Genomic DNA, 17,178 nt, shown 5'->3' on the forward strand with positions numbered 1-17,178 from the left:
AATGCACAAACAAGCTACAACGTAATCCGGACTGTACAAGAAAAGATGGCATTGGGTAAACAAATGGGCCGGCCCCAAATTTGGTCTTTCCATTTCCTGTAAACTGGTCCACCTGAGGCGGTCTGCGCTGGTTAAGAGCTGGTAAGAGCTGGTTAAGAGCTGGGGACTCAACCTAACCCTTTCTAACCCAACCCTAAGGAAGCTGCTGCTTTGTTACTCTATTACACTTTGCTTCCTCTCATTCAGGGGCGAGAGGAAGCAAAGTGTAATCGAGTTAATATTAACCAGTCCTTTGTCATGTGATTCAAAGGTTCCAGATTAAACCATTGGTCTGCTGGCCCTCAGGGACAGACGGAGCTCAGGGTGAAACTAACGACACACCAGCTTGGGTTTGATCAGCATGACACTGGTTTGGTTGTTTTGCCCAACATGTGATAAATCATACACATACGTGGCAACTTAAGAATAGTTGAACGATGAACAAAGAAAAGCTTCAACCGAAGTTTGATGTTTGCAGGGACCGTTCCGAGCTGCTGAGCCTCAGGTTCCTGATCTGAACCCTATCACCACCCGGGGTTAACCCTAACCCTAACCCTATCACCACCCGCGGTTAACCCTAACCCTCACAAGCCAACATTTGCTCAAGGAAGAATGTGTTTTGTAAAAGCTTTCTAAAACAGAACAATTCCAATATCCTTTACTTTTAGAGTCCAGTAACAGTTTAAATATTTGCACATAGTAGCTGTAGGTTAACACACACACACTGTGACTGACCTGCGATGACACGTGAGTTCAGATTCATGCAGTCTCAGAAGGCTTCATCCTTATGTCATCACCAGACCACGTTTAGATCCATGCACCCTGACATTAAGCCGTCTCGTCGCTTTCACTCAACGCCAACTATTTATTTACTTTAGATTTGGCATAAGTTACACAATGACATTCCCTGGTAAGACACACAGCTCCCCATCAGTCCTCTAGAGCGGCCTCAGGTCACACAGGGGCTGCTCTACCAGTAGAAAAGAACAAGAGGACTCTGGTCTCCAGAGAGCCTTCTGCCCCCCAGGAGACCAGGAGTAGAGATAGATTATAGAGTGATTTAAACAGAGGTCCTCAGGTGTTGGGGGGGGGGGGGGGGGGGGGGGGGTCCTCAGGTGGGGGGGGGCTCGTCCAGGGCAGTCCTGAGCAGGCCCTCGGGGTCCGACAGGGCGCAGTACAGCGTGTAGCCCAGCTCATCCACCTCGGGCTCCAGCAGCTCACACAGCAGGTTGACTCTGGGGTTGAGGGCGCAGGGCAGCCTCCCGGCCTCCAGGTGGCCCACCAGCGCTCGCAGCAGCTGCAGGAAGCGGTCGGCCAGCGCCTCCTGCGTCCAGTCGCCCTGGGCGTCGCTGAGCAGCAGCAGGGCGTTGGTGAGCTGGCTGGCGTTGAGCCGCTGCAGCGCCGCGTTCAGCTTGCACACCGCCTTGGCCAGCTTCAGGCAGGCGCAGCGGCAGCCGCCGTCCTCGCGGTCCAGCGCCCGCAGCCGGGCCGTCTCCGCCGCCCGGAAGCTCTGCCGCCACAGGTTCTGGTGGCGCTCGGCGGCCGGCCGGTGGGGCTTGGCGATCAGCGCGCCGCCGTCCTCCATCGCCAGCAGCGGCAGGAAGTCGACGTAGAGCCGGCGGTCCGTCTCGTACTGCACCTCCAGCGTCAGCGTCTCCGACGGCACCACGGGCCGGATGACGTAGTCCAGCACGCTGCCGATGGCCGGCCAGTTGATGGAGCCGGCCACCAGCCGGTCGAACACCTCCAGCACCGCCCGCGGCGACAGGTAGCCCCCCACCATGCAGCGGTCCCAGTAGCTGCTGCCGCGCGGGAAGTACTCCAGGTTCTCCCTGCGGACCAGCCAGAAGCCCGGAACGTTCATGATGGTGTCCTCCCCCGGCACCATGGACCACAGGTTCTTCTCTAGGACCAGCGGCACCATGAGCTGGGCGTGGTCCGCCGTCACCACCTGGGGAGAAGACCTCGTTAGAGCCCCCCAGGTACGCCTTAGCCCCGCCCCTCACCTGCAGGTCGTCATAGAGACCGCCCCCCAGGTACTCCTTAGCCCCGCCCCTCACCTGCAGGTCGTCATAGAGACAGCCCCGCCCCTCACCTGCAGCTCGTCATAGAGACCGCCCCCCAGGTACTCCTTAGCCCCGCCCCTCACCTGCAGGTCGTCATAGAGACCGCCCCTCACCTGCAGGTCGTCATAGAGACCGCCCCTCACCTGCAGGTCGTCATAGAGACTGCCGCTCAGGTACTCTTAGCCCCGCCCCTCACCTGCAGGTCGTCATAGAGACTGCCGCTCAGGTACATCTCTCGCAGCGGCATGTCGGGCAGCTTGGCGTGCAGGAAGACGCGCAGCTCGGCGCAGATGTCCAGGGCGGCGCGGCGGGCGGCCGCCTGCTCCTCCGCTGGGATGTTGACCTTCTCCCGGTAGAACGCCCACAGACGCTCCTGCAGCGACAGACGCATCCGCGCCCTCAGCAGCTCGGCCCCGCCCCCGGCGCCTGGCCCAGAGCGGCACACCACCCGCCGCACGGCGTCTGGAGAGAGCAGAGGGTTAGCCCCTCTAGTGGAGGGTCAGCCCCTCTAGTGGAGGGTTAGGGTCAGCCCCTCTAGTGGAGGGTCAGCCCCTCTAGTGGAGGGTCAGCCCCTCTAGTGGAGGGTTAGGGTCAGCCCCTCTAGTGGAGGGTGAGGGCCGAGTGGAGGTACTGGGGTCTGGTTACTGGAAGGAGACAGACTGCTATAGGACATCAACACTAAGACGTTAGAGTGACCCACTGTAGAGGAGGAGACAGACTGCTATAGGACATCAACACTAAGACGTTAGAGTGACCCACTGTAGAGGAGACAGACTGCTATAGGACATCAACACTAAGACGTTAGAGTGACCCACTGTAGAGGAGGAGACAGACTGCTATAGGACATCAACACTAAGACGTTAGAGAGGACCCACTGTAGAGGAGGAGACAGACTGCTATAGGACATCAACACTAAGACGTTAGAGTGACCCACTGTAGAGGAGGAGACAGACTGCTATAGGACATCAACACTAAGACGTTAGAGTGACCCACTGTAGAGGAGACAGACTGCTATAGGACATCAACACTAAGACGTTAGAGTGGACCCACTGTAGAGGAGGAGACAGACTGCTATAGGACATCAACACTAAGACGTTAGAGTGACCCACTGTAGAGGAGGAGACAGACTGCTATAGGACATCAACACTAAGACGTTAGAGTGACCCACTGTAGAGGAGGAGCAACAGAGGAAACATCCCGTCTGGAGAAGGAGCGCAGGAAGGATTCAAACAGAGTTAGTGACCGAGTTAGTGACCGAGTTAGTGACCGCCCTGGAGACTGTCAACAGACTGGGGTCAGCAGGGCCTGGACCGGGGTCTAGGGGCGTACCTGGACCGGGGTCTAGGGGCGTACCTGGACCCGGTCTAGGGGCGTACCTGGACCCGGGGTCTAGGGGCGTACCTGGACCCGGTCTAGGGGCGTACCTGGACCGGGGTCTAGGGGCGTACCTGGACCGGGGGTCTAGGGGCGTACCTGGACCGGGGGTCTAGGGGCGTACCTGGACCGGGGGTCTAGGGGCGTACCTGGACCGGGGGTCTAGGTGGGCGTACCTGGACCGGGGGTCTAGGTGGGCGTACCTGGACCCGGTCTAGGGGCGTACCTGGACCCGGTCTAGGTGGGCGTACCTGGACCGGGGGTCTAGGGGCGTACCTGGACCAGGGGGTCTACGTACCTGGCTGGAGGCCGTGTGCGGCGGTGGGCAGGGTCTGCAGCGAGCGGCTGACCCCGGCCTTCATGTCCTGGTTCAGCACGCGGGGGGAGGAGCCCATCCAGCTAGGCTCCTCCCAGCTCCGCTGCCCCCCCGCCTCCATCTTGGTGGGGCTGCTGGGCGCGCTCAGGGTGCGGTCGTACATCTGAAGCAGAGGCAGCAGGACGGCTTCCAGTATGACCAGTAGCACCAGTAGGACCAGTAGGACCAGTAAAGACGCATCCACGAAGAACGTCAAGCTGAGTCACGCCGGGCGCCATCTTGTGCGACCTCTAGACGCGACCTCTAGACTTGACTAGTGATGGATCTATATATCGGCTGGCCGATATTTGCGGTGTTATTTATTTTACGTGTATCGGTAGATTTCTTTTCAATTATTAAAAAAAAAAAATTATAAATTTTTTCCCGGCATGATTTACAGACAGTTCAACAAATGATCCTTTTTTAAATTGAGACTTGTAACATTTGTTATCATTGTGTCATTTTAATGATCAAAAGCCCATTGGATAACACTGCGACCAATCAGAAGAACACAAGGGGGGACGTATCCAGACCAGCGGAGCTAACCAGTAGATAAGACTCCGCCGTATCCGGTCGGTAAAACAGCCACGCTTTTGTCCCGCCTATATCAGATACTGCGATGTGATTGGTTAATGTTCTGGGCCAGGGGGATCGGGGAGTGAGCATATTGCTCGCTCCCAGAGTGACTCGCCCTCTCGACCTCTAGTCGCGACCTCTAGACGTGACCTCTAGACGTTTAGGGGTCACCAACGCCGCGTCGTTCCCCGCTCAGCTCACCCTTTTGACGGCGAGCGTGGCGATGCCCAGCACGGCGGCCCCGCCCACTCCCAGCACCAGCTTGGCGTTGGACAGCAGGAAGTCCACGGCCGTGCCCAGACCGCCGTCGTCCTTCTTCCCCTTCTGCTCCCGGTTCAGCCCCGCCATCCTGAGGAAACCACGGCAACGCCAGACACACAGAGACACTCAGGTAACCACGGCGACCATCAGAGACACTCAGGTAACCACGGCAACGTCAGACACACCAGAGACACTCAGGTAACCACGGCGACCGTCAGACACATCAGAGACACTCAGGTAACCACGGCAACGTCAGACACAGAGACACTCAGGTAACCACGGCAACCATCAGAGACACTCAGGTAACCACGGCAACGCCAGACACACCAGAGACACTCAGGTAACCACGGCAACGCCAGACACACCAGAGACACTCAGGTAACCACGGCGACCGTCAGACACATCAGAGACACTCAGGTAACCACGGCGACCGTCAGACACACCAGAGACACACCAGAGACACTCGGGTAACCACGGCGACCATCAGACACACCAGAGACACTCAGGTAACCACGGCGACCATCAGAGACACTCAGGTAACCACGGCGACCGTCAGACACACCAGAGACACTCAGGTAACCACGGCAACGTCAGACACAGAGACACTCAGGTAACCACGGCGACCGTCAGACACACCAGAGACACTCAGGTAACCACGGCGACCGTCAGACACATCAGAGACACTCAGGTAACCACGGCGACCGTCAGACACACCAGAGACACTCAGGTAACCACGGCGACCGTCAGACACACCAGAGACACTCAGGTAACCACGGCGACCGTCAGACACATCAGAGACAGACTCAGGACCGCCCCCCGCTGACCGCCCTCACACCCCACCAGGTCCCAGTGGACCAGCGACCGCCCTCACACCCCACCAGGTCCCAGTGGACCAGCGACCGCCCTCACACCCCACCAGGTCCCAGTGGACCAGCGACCGCCCTCACACCCCACCAGGTCCCAGTGGACCAGTGGACCAGCGACCGCCGTAACCCACCTGAAAGATCCACAGCCTCGCGTCTCACTTGCAGATGCCCTCGGAGCCCCGCCTCCTACATCAGCCCGCCCAACCGGCTGCTGAGGAAGACCTGGCCCCTGCGGAGCGCGGCGAGGCGGTCCTCCGGCGCCGTCAGCGCCTGGCAGCGCCGGAACTCGCGGCGGACGGAGCGGCGGTAGAAGTCGCGGTCGGTGAGCGTCAGGCGGCGCCCGGCACGGAGCAGCGAGCGGTAGAGCGCCAGGACCACCGGGACAGAACACACGCCCATCAGGGAGCGCCCAGCGGGGAGGGAGGGGCCTGGAGGGGGGGGGACAGAACACACGCCCATCAGGGAGCGCCCAGCGGGGAGGGAGGGGCCTGGAGGGGGGGGGACAGAACACACGCCCATCAGGGAGCGCCCAGCGGGGAGGGAGGGGCCTGGAGGGGGGGGGACAGAACACACGCCCATCAGGGAGCGCCCAGCGGGGAGGGAGGGGCCTGGAGGGGGGGGGACAGAACACACGCCCATCAGGGAGCGCCCAGCGGGGAGGGAGGGGCCTGGAGGGGGGGGGACAGAACACACGCCCATCAGGGAGCGCCCAGCGGGGAGGGAGGGGCCTGGAGGGGGGGGGACAGAACACACGCCCATCAGGGAGCGCCCAGCGGGGAGGGAGGGGCCTGGAGGGGGGGGGACAGAACACACGCCCATCAGGGAGCGCCCAGCGGGGAGGGAGGGGCCTGGAGGGGGGGGGACAGAACACACGCCCATCAGGGAGCGCCCAGCGGGGAGGGAGGGGCCTGGAGGGGGGGGGACAGAACACACGCCCATCAGGGAGCGCCCAGCGGGGAGGGAGGGGCCTGGAGGGGGGGGGACAGAACACACGCCCATCAGGGAGCGCCCAGCGGGGAGGGAGGGGCCTGGAGGGGGGGGGGGGGGGGACAGAACACACGCCCATCAGGGAGCGCCCAGCGGGGGGGGAGGGGCCTGGAGGGGGGGGGGGGCAGAGTGAGGGGTGAACGGGTGAGGGGATGAACGGGTGAGGGATGAACGGGTGAGGGGATGACAGAGTGAGGGGATGACAGAGTGAGGGGATGACAGAGTGAGGCAGTCATGGTGACAGGGTGAATTGTGTCTGGTTGGTTCCACAGATTGACCCTAACCCCCTGCTGGTTATAGCTGGTTGTAGCTGGTTGTAGCTGGTTATAGCTGGTTATAGCTGGTTATAGCTGGTTAGGGTCTGTGCAGAAAGCGGCAGGTTGGACTTTGTGACCAGGTCACTGACGTGTCGCTGGTTTTACCCTGAGGGGCAGCAGGTCAGAGGCTGAACCGGTCCGGTCCGACGGAAGGGTCTTGTGTGTTTTACGCACAGCCACCAGCCACCAACTACATGAAGTCACAATGACGTCATGGGACAGACGGGAACGCGTCATAGACGACGTCACCATTGCAGAGATAGCTTCAGCTAAGCTAAGCTAAGCTACACAGCAGCAACAAGCTGCGCGGTGCAGCGCGAGGGACATGAAGTCATGCCCGCCTCCAGACAGCCGGTGAGGATAATGATGATATAATAATAAGGGATATAATGATATAATAAGGGATCGCTCCATGGAAAGTCAAACATCACAGCTCATTAGCCTAGCATGCTACTCGTACAGGCGTTACAGCTCGACAGCACTAGAATGTAATAAGACTAGCAACATAAAGCCCGTTGACAACAGATCAACTTACGGTCGGGAAACGAGACCGAGGGTTTGTCCTTACGAGATACTGCTCCCTCACGCCGGGGTCAGTCTGCAGCAAAACTCCGGAAGCAGTTGAACATTAGGATATCACATCCGGTTCAAGAGAGTTACACCCGCCCCCTCCGGCTCCGATGGTTAGACCCGCCCCCTCTGGTTCCGACGCTTCCCCCCCATGGCACTAGTTAGTTTACAGTTGTGCTGCAGAAGCACATTCAACAAGACGAGAAAACACAAAACTACAATCGAACTATTACAATATTGAAAGAATCAAAGAAAGCACTTCTTAAATTGTTAATCCTCTGGCTGTGTCTATTACTGTAAAGACCAATAAAGTCTCCTCAAATGCAAACAGACCACTGTAAGCCAAGCCACAATTGCCGCTTTTCCACCGACAGTACCAGGAACTAGTGGTGGCTCGTTCGTGAACGAATCAGTTCGAACGAACAACTCTTTAAAACAAACGAACCGAACTGATGCGCCGCTCTCGTTCTCTTCGTTCTCCGAGACTCGACTCCCAGCTCCACCCACTAGTCGCTGAGTCGCGCTGAGTCGCGAGTCGCCGTTCGTTCACTGACTGTGTTTAGCGGTGAAGACTCGAGGACTGAGAAGTCACAAGAGTCAGCCGGGCAACAACATCCCGATTCCGAACATGAAGCGCTCCTCAGCTAAAAGGAACTTAGTTAATGTTGTGTTGATTGATGACCGTTTGCACCATCGCACGATCGTGATTCCTTTGAGAATGAGAACGAGGGAGGAGAGTCTGACCGATTCGGCATTCGCGAACGTGCATTCGCGATTCGTTCGAACGAGAACGAGGGAGGAGCCGAGTCTGACCGACTCAGTGACTGAGAAACGCTGAAACGCTGATCCGTGTCCCCCTCGGGAGCGGGTCCGTGGACTCCAGCCACGCCGGACACACGCTGTGGTTTCTCACTGTCCATGGTTCTGAAGTCTGTCGCTGCTGTGTGCGCGCACAGCATTACATGAAATGTTATGCACATTTACCGTGCATAATGAACGCTGAGTTGGTACATTTACAGATTGACTGGTAATTCTGCACAATGACCGTTTTCCCAAATAAACCTTAACATACACAAAACAGTGGCAGAGGCGGCCAGAATAAAACCAGTTGGCACGGTGGCCTATACGTTTTAAATAACTTACCCTTTGATGATCGCATTACTTGAAAACAAAGTCCATCCTCCTGTCCTTTTGGATGAAGTGGTTGATGGCGACTGATCCTCTGCTTTTAATTTAATTGAACCCTTCACATTCCAACACTAATTGAATAGGCAGGTTTGAAGGGTTTATTTCCTCAGAAACATTTTTGTTTAGATGTTGATTGTCAAATTATGAATTAATAAAATAAAAGGACAATATCTAGAATGTCTTAGGCTAAGGGCCCTGCGGTTCCCCTCTGATATAGGCTATATATAGTTTATTCTTCCTCTTTGCGTAAGGTTGACCATTCCAGCAGACATTTCACAACGGTCATGAGATCTGGATGCTGTTCATGTTGAACATTATGCAATAATACAATCTCTACTTATTAGAGAGTCGGTGGCAGTAGCGAACCGTGACTCTTACACCTTGGCCCTCTGACCCCCCTTCCCCCGTCACGAAAAAAGCAAACCACCAGCTTAGCTTACTGTGTCCTCTCTATACTGCAAAAGTTACCTATGACAATTCCAGCTCTGAAACAAAAATGAATACGCTAGTCCAGCCTTAGCAATGCAACAAGCAAACAGCACGGAGAGAGTGAGAGTTATCACCAAAACTAAAAACAGCTATCTCTTAAGCTTAAGCAAAATGCAAATCCTCCTGACAAATAATCGCATCATCACACAAGCTGTGTGTGCACTTCAGTAGAATATGACAACGGCCCGGGGTGCAGAACGCATGACAGCAGATAGCCCTACCACACAAAACCAACAAAATGTCATGAAATGTTTTTAGTTTTGGTGATAACTCTCACTCTCTCTGTGCTGTTTGCTTGTTGCATTGCTAAGGCTGGACTAGCGTATTCATTTTTGTTTCAGAGCTGGAATTGTCATAGGTAACTTTTGCAGTATAGAGAGGACACAGTAAGCTAAGCTGGTGGTTTGCTTTTTTCGCGACGGAGGAAGGGGGGTCAGAGGGCCAAGGTTTAAGAGTCACGGTTCGCTACTGGCCTACATTTATAAATAACAATAGTGTGTGTGTGTGTGTGTGTGTGTGTGTGTCACTACTGCAGAGATAAGTAGATAGATAGTTGATATCCTGTGCGTGTGTGTATTTGTGCTAAACCAAATGGATGTTAAATAAAGTAGTGTATCAGAAATCAATATACAAAAATCACTACAAAATAATAAATTATAGTAACACATATATTTTTTGTTGCATTTTTCAAAATACTCCTATACAGCAAGATTAAAATCACCCATAAAAATACTCTGCTGACAGCTTAATTTAGAACAAAAGAAAGGACAGAAAGACAAGGCAGTATGGAAACATGTAGAAGAGTTCAAAGTTATAGAATATAGTGAAGGACTATGCAGGCTGAGGTTATTAAGAGACAGAGAGAGAGACAGAGAGAGAGACAGAGAGAGAGAGACTGAGAGAGAGAGACAGAGAGAGAGACAGAGAGAGAGACAGCGTTATCAGTCAGCAGTGGATGCTTCCTTAATTGGAATCACCACCCAAACCCGCCCAAACCCTACAGTAGCTCAGACCCGAGGAGCTCAGCTCAAACCTCTCACTGCCTGCTGCTCATCCCTGGACACATCTCAGAGAGTCTGGATCAAGGTCAGTTCTACTGCTCTATATCATCTATATCCTCTGTATCTTTATATCATGTCCATGAGACAGTGGACCATGGCTGATCTAGGGAGGATTATAGCACTCTGTGTACAACGGGAGTGTTTAGGACATTTTGAAACAAGGATTGTGTGTATAGTATTTGCCATGCTCATTCTAGTAAGAATGAGGAAGGAAGGAAAATGTAATTCAGTAATGAGTCAGATGTATAATCAGAGCTGACATAACAGACTGTGTCTATATATATAAATCTAATAAATGCCTACATACCTGCTAACCATCATGGATTTATAAAATAAATTACATGTTGATAACTTTGTGCATATCACATCTTTCAGCTTTTTAAATTAATAAATGTATATATATGTATATAATGTGTGTGTGTGTGTGTGTATATATATAATATATATACACCACAATATATATATCTATATATATAGATATATATATATTCCAAAGTTAAATATAAGTGTCTAGAATTGTCTATATAAATCACATCATCAACCAATCAATATGTTGTGTTGTGTACACCCATGGCTGTTTTTTATAGTCTCAAAATGATCAAAATGATGTGAATGCTTATGTGTTTACAAATGACTATGATAGATGCTCAGGTTAATAATAGAATAATATTATTTTATAATCAGGTATGTCGCAACAGAAAGCTGTGGTGCGTTTGTGTGTGTCGGAATTTCCTGTTGCTCATGTCATCCACCACAAGGCTGTCAGGCACGCGGCCAGACACTACATGCCACATGATTCAAACTGTTAGCACAAACGAGCAGAAATCTAATTACCCAGAAGAGCCACACAATGAGAGATGTAATCCAGCCGGCAGCAGGGACCCTCCTCTGGGTGTCGTCCACCGGGAGGTAATGAGCCTCACGAGTTCTACCAACGCCTGGTGCGCCGCGCCCTTCTGGCGGAGCGGGGCCCATAATGGCTTCCAGTCCGTCGTGTAGGTGACGACGTTGGCAGACAAAGAGTGTCTGTGCTGCTGACCAGCGTTAGAGGAACCGTGGAGCTCTCGTCATCAGCCCTGGTCATCGACCGCCGGGTGGTTATGAAAATGAGGGGAAGAGGATGTGAACATGTTTTATTATTAGTTTAGTTTAGTTTGCGGTTATCTGTAATGACGTTGTGTAGCGTGTGTTTCCACACACTCACACACCCTCGCTGAATGTTGTGGTTACATATATAGCAGAGGATCTTTGTTAGGTAATAGGACAGTGACGTCATGTGGTCACTGTTGATTAGCCAAGGAGGCTCGATGCGTCCCATCGTTGGAGAGAAAAGGTTCTGGGAGTGAGTGTGGGTCTGAGAGAGTGAGGGAGTGAGAGATAGTGGAGATATTTGGTATATGACATATCATAAACATCCCAATCTGTTCATAGGCTCCACGATGACCAAATATGAGGATAAACAAACAACACATTCCTCCTTCATCACAGTATCAGGGTTAGAGTTAGGGTTAGGGTTAGGGTTAGGGTTAGAGTTAGAGGGTTAGGGTTAGGGTTAGAGTTAGGGTTAGGGTTAGGGTTAGGGTTAGGGTTAGGCTCTCTCCACCCTCACCACTCCCTGCGTCTCCTCCACAGGATGGCCCTTCGCGACTTCCCCGTTCCGGAGCTGGACGTCACCCTGCGGGAGGTGGGGCGGGTCCTCCAGCTCACCCTGCCCCCTGACCTGTACCCCGAGTTCAGACGCACCCTGGGCCAGCAGCGGGGGCCCCTGGAGGCCGCGCAGAGGCACCTGGCCGCCTCCGCCGCCGGCCGCGACAACTGGGTGACGGAGCAGTTCAAGAGCCGGCTGCTGGCGTGCAGCGACCCCCTCCCCACGTCCACCGCCCTGCCGGCCGTGTTCCCCCCCCGCGGGGCCGGGAGATCGGGCACGCAGCTGGAGCGGGCGGCCGCGCTGCTGTGGGGCGTGGCCAAGCTGCACAGCGAGCCCTCGCTGGTGGCGGAGGACACGGCCGCCACCGAGCGCACGCAGCAGGCCCAGATCTTTGCCGCCTGCCGGCTGCCGGGCGCCAACCACGACGAGATCAAGGTGGCTCAGAACAGGAGACCCTTTGTTGGAACATTTAAACATCTGATTAGATAAACAATGCAAAAGCTTCATGACCAGCTGCTGAATAACTATTGCCAATGAAACGACCGTCATCACTGACCCCTTTGCATATCATTTAAATGGCGTTGAATGTGAACATACATATGTTTTGATTATAGATGTACCCAGACAGCCTCCACGCCATCGTCACCTGCGTTGGAGGTGTGTTCCCCGTGGACATCCTGAGCCGTGGCAGCGACGGGGCGATGCGCCCTCTGCCCGTCTCCGACATATACCACCAGCTGGCTCTGGCCATGAGCTACGGCAGCTCCAGCGGACAGAGCGACGCGCCCGTCATCTGTGGCCTGTCGGCCTTGGACCGCAAGTCCTGGGCGGCCCTCAGGGAAGAGATCGTGAAGCAGGGGGGCGTGGCTGCAGGGTCTCTGGGGCTCATGGAGAGCGCGGTGGTGGCGCTCTCCCTGGAGGACTGCGACGCCCCCCCTGAGATGGCCAACATTCTGAACACAGTCCGCCTGGGAGGAGGGGACGGTCCGTGTCTGAGATACTACGACAAGGTAACTAGTGGACCGATGCACCCATGCACTGTACGCACACGGACAATCATATTCATTGATAAACACATTGTTTTTCATTTGGTTTGACAGGTGGTCAATGTGGTGGTGTTCAAGGACAGCACAGCTGGGATGGTGTTTGAGCACAGCGCCGTGGACGGGATGGTCGCGGGGCTGGTATCAGAGTGTGTGTTTCATCTCTCTGAAACGGTAGACATCAACCTGGACCACAACGGCCCCGAGAACCACGGCAGGACTGACTCACAAAGTGATGGCAGTAGGGTGACCCCAACTCCCCTACCTTTCCCCCTGCAAGAAATCAGAATCACCCCAAGCCCTTCCTTAAAGGCCACTCATCCAGTCATTACCTTTGAGGTGTCCTCCTACCCAGATGTATTCTCAGCATTGAGAAGTCAAAGAGGCCTGTACGATGCCTGGATCAACTTTTCTTTGCAACTTTCCTTGAAGCAAATTTTTGGTGAGTCTGCAGCCAATCACATCCTTGTCACACCAACCCACATGCGGCACTACAAACATGGGCGCTGTGACCCAACATACTCTGTGACCATGAGGTCTCGAGAGCTGGTAGGGGCCCTTGCATCCTGTGTGGGGCCCGACCAAACTCCTCAGTATAGTGCTCAGCTTCTACAACTGTTCCATGTTGCCTTTCTGGAGCACAAGAACCTCATCAAAGCAACAAAAAGTGGCCAGGGAGTAGGTCCTCATCTTGCTGCCCTTCGTTGGTCTTTGCCATCGGACGACCCACTGAAAAAGTTCCTGGATCCCTTTGGATGTCCCTCTGTTTACCTCACTGGTAAAGATCTAATGGAAGGTGTAGAGTGTGCAGTCGGAAATGTTTATGCTAAGGACCAACTAGCTGTTACTTACCTTGGGAGGAGAGACAAGGTCTTGATGGTGCTAAATGCTAAAGGTAGCTTTGCCACGGTGTTGGAAAACCTTCGTGACAGTCTGGAGATTAACATGAAGCTAGTGATGCTACTAGCGCTCAGATACTCCATCGCATGCCAAATGGGTGCTCTGGATTGTGTACTCCATGACGGCCAAGTAGGGCCAGTGGATGGAGAGGCGAACCGCTCTGTAGAAGAGCCTCTGGCCAAAACAAAACCCAATTCAGACTCCATGAGCCCAGACTTTACTCTGGTAATACACGGCGGGGCCGGAGAGGTGATGATGTTGAACAGCAAAGTAGTGGAGGTCATTGAGTTTGCTCTTAAGACGGCCTTAGGCCTGGGCTCCCAAGTGCTCCAACATGGGGGCAGCAGTCTTGATGCAGTTCAGAAGTCAGTGGAAGCTTTGGAAGACTGCTTCCTCTTCAATGCAGGGAAAGGTTCTGTTTTTAACAAAGATGGAAAAAATGAAATGGAGGCCACCATCGTGGATTGCAGTGGGATTAATTCTGGATCTGTAGCCTGCTTGCAGAGGGTAAAAAACCCCATAAAGGCTGCCAGGTGTGTGATGGATAAAAGTCCCCACTCCATGATTGTGGGAGATGGAGCGGAGGATTTTTTTCACGGTTTGGAACCAGGGAAACCTCTTGGCCCTGATTATTTCTACACTGATATCCGTCACAAAGAGTTAATGGTGAAGCTCCAGGCTGACATCAATCCAAAGAACAACCATCCCCAGACTGTGGGAGCAGTGGCTCTGGATCGCTGGCGTAAGCTAGCTGCTGCAACGTCTACAGGTGGTCTGGTAGGGAAACTGAAAGGCAGGGTAGGAGATACAGCTGTAGTCGGAGCAGGGATATATGGAGATGACAAGCTAGCTATTACATGCTCGGGAGATGGAGATGTGTTTCTGAGGCACACAGTAGCACAGAAAGTAGCCATTCTCTACAACCACAAAGGTTACACCCTCAGAAAAGCATGTAGAGAAGTGATTTCTGAAAACCTCAAAGGAATCTGTGCTGGAATCATCGCTGTCGATTCTAAAGGTGAAGCTGTCATTGAGACAAATGCTGGGGTGATGTTTGTAGCCTCCATGGTCGGCGGTATTTCACGGGTGGAGGTCTTCAAACCTATGCACGAGATCTCCAATGTGATCTGGGAGACGGATGAGCTAGTGGCCCACCTTAATCCAAAGCCTTGGACTCCAGGGGATACAATTCTGACGAGAAAAGCATTAAGTGGTCCAAGCAGCATCTTCCAGTTAGCTCCACCTGATTTTGAGGCCATGCTTCAAGCAGCAAAAACGGTTTCTAACCTGCTGTGTAAGAAACTTGGAGTGCAGCGTTGTGCCTTGGTTTCTAATCCATCCTCTGACCACCCAGCCCAAATCAAACTGCTGCCACTCCATGGTCTAGAAACGGACTGGCACCCTCATGTAGCCCAACAAGAGGATTTCAAAGCCTTTGATCCTGGCTACTGTTCCTCAAAGAGTGGCCCTCGCTGCGAGGATGGGCTACTGGACCAGGTTCAGGCCAAGGTTAGGGATAAACTGCCAACACCAAACGCCCCTTCTTGCTATGATTACTTGGGGGATGATTCCAGGGATGACCTGTTCTCTCGTATTGTACGTGGAGAAGAGAAACAATGGAGAGTTTGGGAGGACTCTGAGCATGTTGCATTCCTGACGCCATACCCTAACACACCTGGACTTACGGTTGTGGTGCCTCGCAAACCCCTTTCCAGTGACATCCTGAGTTTAAAAGATGCAGACTACAAAGCACTGACCCGAGCTATCTATAAAGTAGCCAAACTACTTGAAGAGGGAATGAGAGCTAGGGGAGTTGCACTCATTTTTGAAGGCTTTGAGATTGATTATGCCCATGCTAAGATGATTCCTCTAGTACCGCCACCAGATGGCAACAAGCCTGAAGAACTGCAACCTGAACATTTCCAAAGCTACCCCGGATATGTGTCTTCACTCGATGGTCAAGCTGCCAAGCCTGAAGCCCTTGAGAAAATCCACTCAGCCATCAGCCAATGTAAGCCTCCTGGATCATGGCAAGAACCTCAGACCCACTCCATGATTGCCATCAGGAGTCAGTGGTACCACAACATGTTTCAGATCCAAAACACCCTCTTTCACAGCACAGTGGAGTATTTCCATAATGTCTGCCAGTACTCGTATGCTCTGACGCCTCTCACCACTGACACCATCTCCTCCCCCATGGGCCTGGGATCGGATTCAGAGCCGGTCTTTGTGAACATATTGGGCCAAGATGTTTACCTTGCAGACTCCATGCAGTTTGTACTTGAGTACTTCCTCCGCTTCCAGGAGGACCTCAGAGGGGCGTACTACATAGCGCCCAGCTTCAGAGGGGAAGACCCTGATGCCACACACTTGAATCAGTTCTACCATGTGGAGTGTGAACTCCTGGGTGATATGGACAAGGCCATCCAGATAGCAGAGGCCTACGTGTTTCACCTCACCAACGCCATGCTGAAAAACCACTCTGACATCATACTAAACACCGCTGGGACCCTGACTCATGTCATCGACATGCTGAGTAAGCTTCATGGAAACCAGCCTCTACCAAGAGTCCCACTGGACCAAGCCATTCCCATGATGCCCTCTGCAGACTGTTTGGAGTGGGTTCAGCAAGGCCAGCCACACTTTGGCCGGAAGCTGACCCGCAAGGGAGAGAGGGTGTTGATCGAGAAGTATGGCGGCGCCGTGTGGCTTACGGAGATGGACCACCTGGGCGTTCCCTTCTACCAGGCCTATGTGGAAGGATCGGGGCAAAGCAAGGCCAAGGCCTCGGACCTTCTGCTGGGCCTCGGGGAGACTGTAGGGCTGGGCGAGCGCCACTCCACCCCTGAGCTGGTTCAGGAGGCCCTCAGGCACCACGGGGTGCCCGAGGAGTCCTACAAGTGGTACATCAACATGCGGCAGGTGGTGCCACTGCTCACCAGCGGGTGGGGCATGGGAACAGAACGCTACTTGTGTTGGCTTCTTCAGCACGATGACATCAGAGACATTCACATCATACCCAGGATGAAGTCAAAGAAGTACATGCCCTGATCAGCAGTGATGTAGTGACCTTCAGGTTCTCATTATAGAACCTCCGGATCCACAGTGCTGCAGTGACCTTCAGGTTCTCATTATAGAACCTCAGGATCCACAGTGCTGCAGTGACCTTCAGGTTCTCATTATAGAACCTCAGGATCCACAGTGCTGCAGTGACCTTCAGGTTCCTGGTCATATAGAACCTCAGGACATCAAACGGACCTCAATAGTACCTTAACAGGCAGGAACTGAATAATACAGTGGAATTGTTCCATTCTACACCCAATAAATAAATATGACAATATTTATTGTTGAATTGATGATCATATCACTACAAGTATTGCATTCAGTTCATGTATTTGTATAAATATTACATTATTTTTTCGTTCTGCTGAAGTATGT

The 17,178-nt window shown here is 53.5% G+C and overlaps 3 protein-coding genes across 4 annotated transcripts; 1 reads left to right on the forward strand and 2 right to left on the reverse strand.

The window, feature by feature from the left end:
- Positions 1 to 4,758, reverse strand: mief1 (mitochondrial elongation factor 1; the record flags this gene model as incomplete). The annotated part of the gene is made up of 4 exons (XM_084490905.1): positions 1 to 1,990; positions 2,302 to 2,567; positions 3,778 to 3,958; positions 4,612 to 4,758. The coding sequence occupies 4 exons, from the start codon at positions 4,756 to 4,758 to the stop codon at positions 1,151 to 1,153; spliced, it is 1,434 nt and encodes a 477-aa protein (XP_084347031.1). The 3' UTR covers positions 1 to 1,150.
- A 965-nt stretch (positions 4,759 to 5,723) lies between these two features.
- LOC311375879 (mitochondrial ribosome and complex I assembly factor AltMIEF1-like) lies at positions 5,724 to 5,936 on the reverse strand (the record flags this gene model as incomplete). The annotated part of the gene is made up of 1 exon (XM_084490906.1): positions 5,724 to 5,936. The coding sequence occupies one exon, from the start codon at positions 5,934 to 5,936 to the stop codon at positions 5,724 to 5,726; it is 213 nt and encodes a 70-aa protein (XP_084347032.1).
- Positions 5,937 to 10,119: 4,183 nt separating this feature from the next.
- LOC311375876 (uncharacterized protein) lies at positions 10,120 to 17,036 on the forward strand. 2 transcript variants are annotated; one of them, XM_084490904.1, is made up of 4 exons: positions 10,120 to 10,174; positions 11,782 to 12,232; positions 12,412 to 12,807; positions 12,898 to 17,036. In XM_084490904.1, exons 2-4 carry the CDS (start codon positions 11,783 to 11,785, stop codon positions 16,789 to 16,791), a joined length of 4,740 nt encoding a protein of 1,579 aa, XP_084347030.1. In that variant the 5' UTR covers positions 10,120 to 10,174; position 11,782; the 3' UTR covers positions 16,792 to 17,036. The 2 variants fall into 2 exon arrangements, with proteins under 2 accessions (XP_084347030.1, XP_084347029.1); XM_084490903.1 differs by lacking the exon at positions 10,120 to 10,174 and adding an exon at positions 10,926 to 11,058.
- Positions 17,037 to 17,178: the final 142 nt, after the last annotated feature.

Source organism: Micromesistius poutassou, assembly GCF_964030765.1.
Source record: "Micromesistius poutassou genome assembly, contig: SCAFFOLD_5228, whole genome shotgun sequence".
Taxonomy (NCBI): Eukaryota; Metazoa; Chordata; class Actinopteri; order Gadiformes; family Gadidae; genus Micromesistius; species Micromesistius poutassou.

Excerpts from the sequence above, each read along its gene's own strand:
- LOC311375876 (XM_084490903.1), top strand. The coding sequence starts at position 11,000 with ATGAGAGATGTAATCCAGCCGGCAGCAGGGACCCTCCTCTGGGTGTCG. Across the intron at positions 12,233-12,411 it reads CCAACCACGACGAGATCAAG|ATGTACCCAGACAGCCTCCA; the intron begins GTGGCTCAGAAC and ends TTTTGATTATAG. Across the intron at positions 12,808-12,897 it reads GTCTGAGATACTACGACAAG|GTGGTCAATGTGGTGGTGTT; the intron begins GTAACTAGTGGA and ends TTGGTTTGACAG.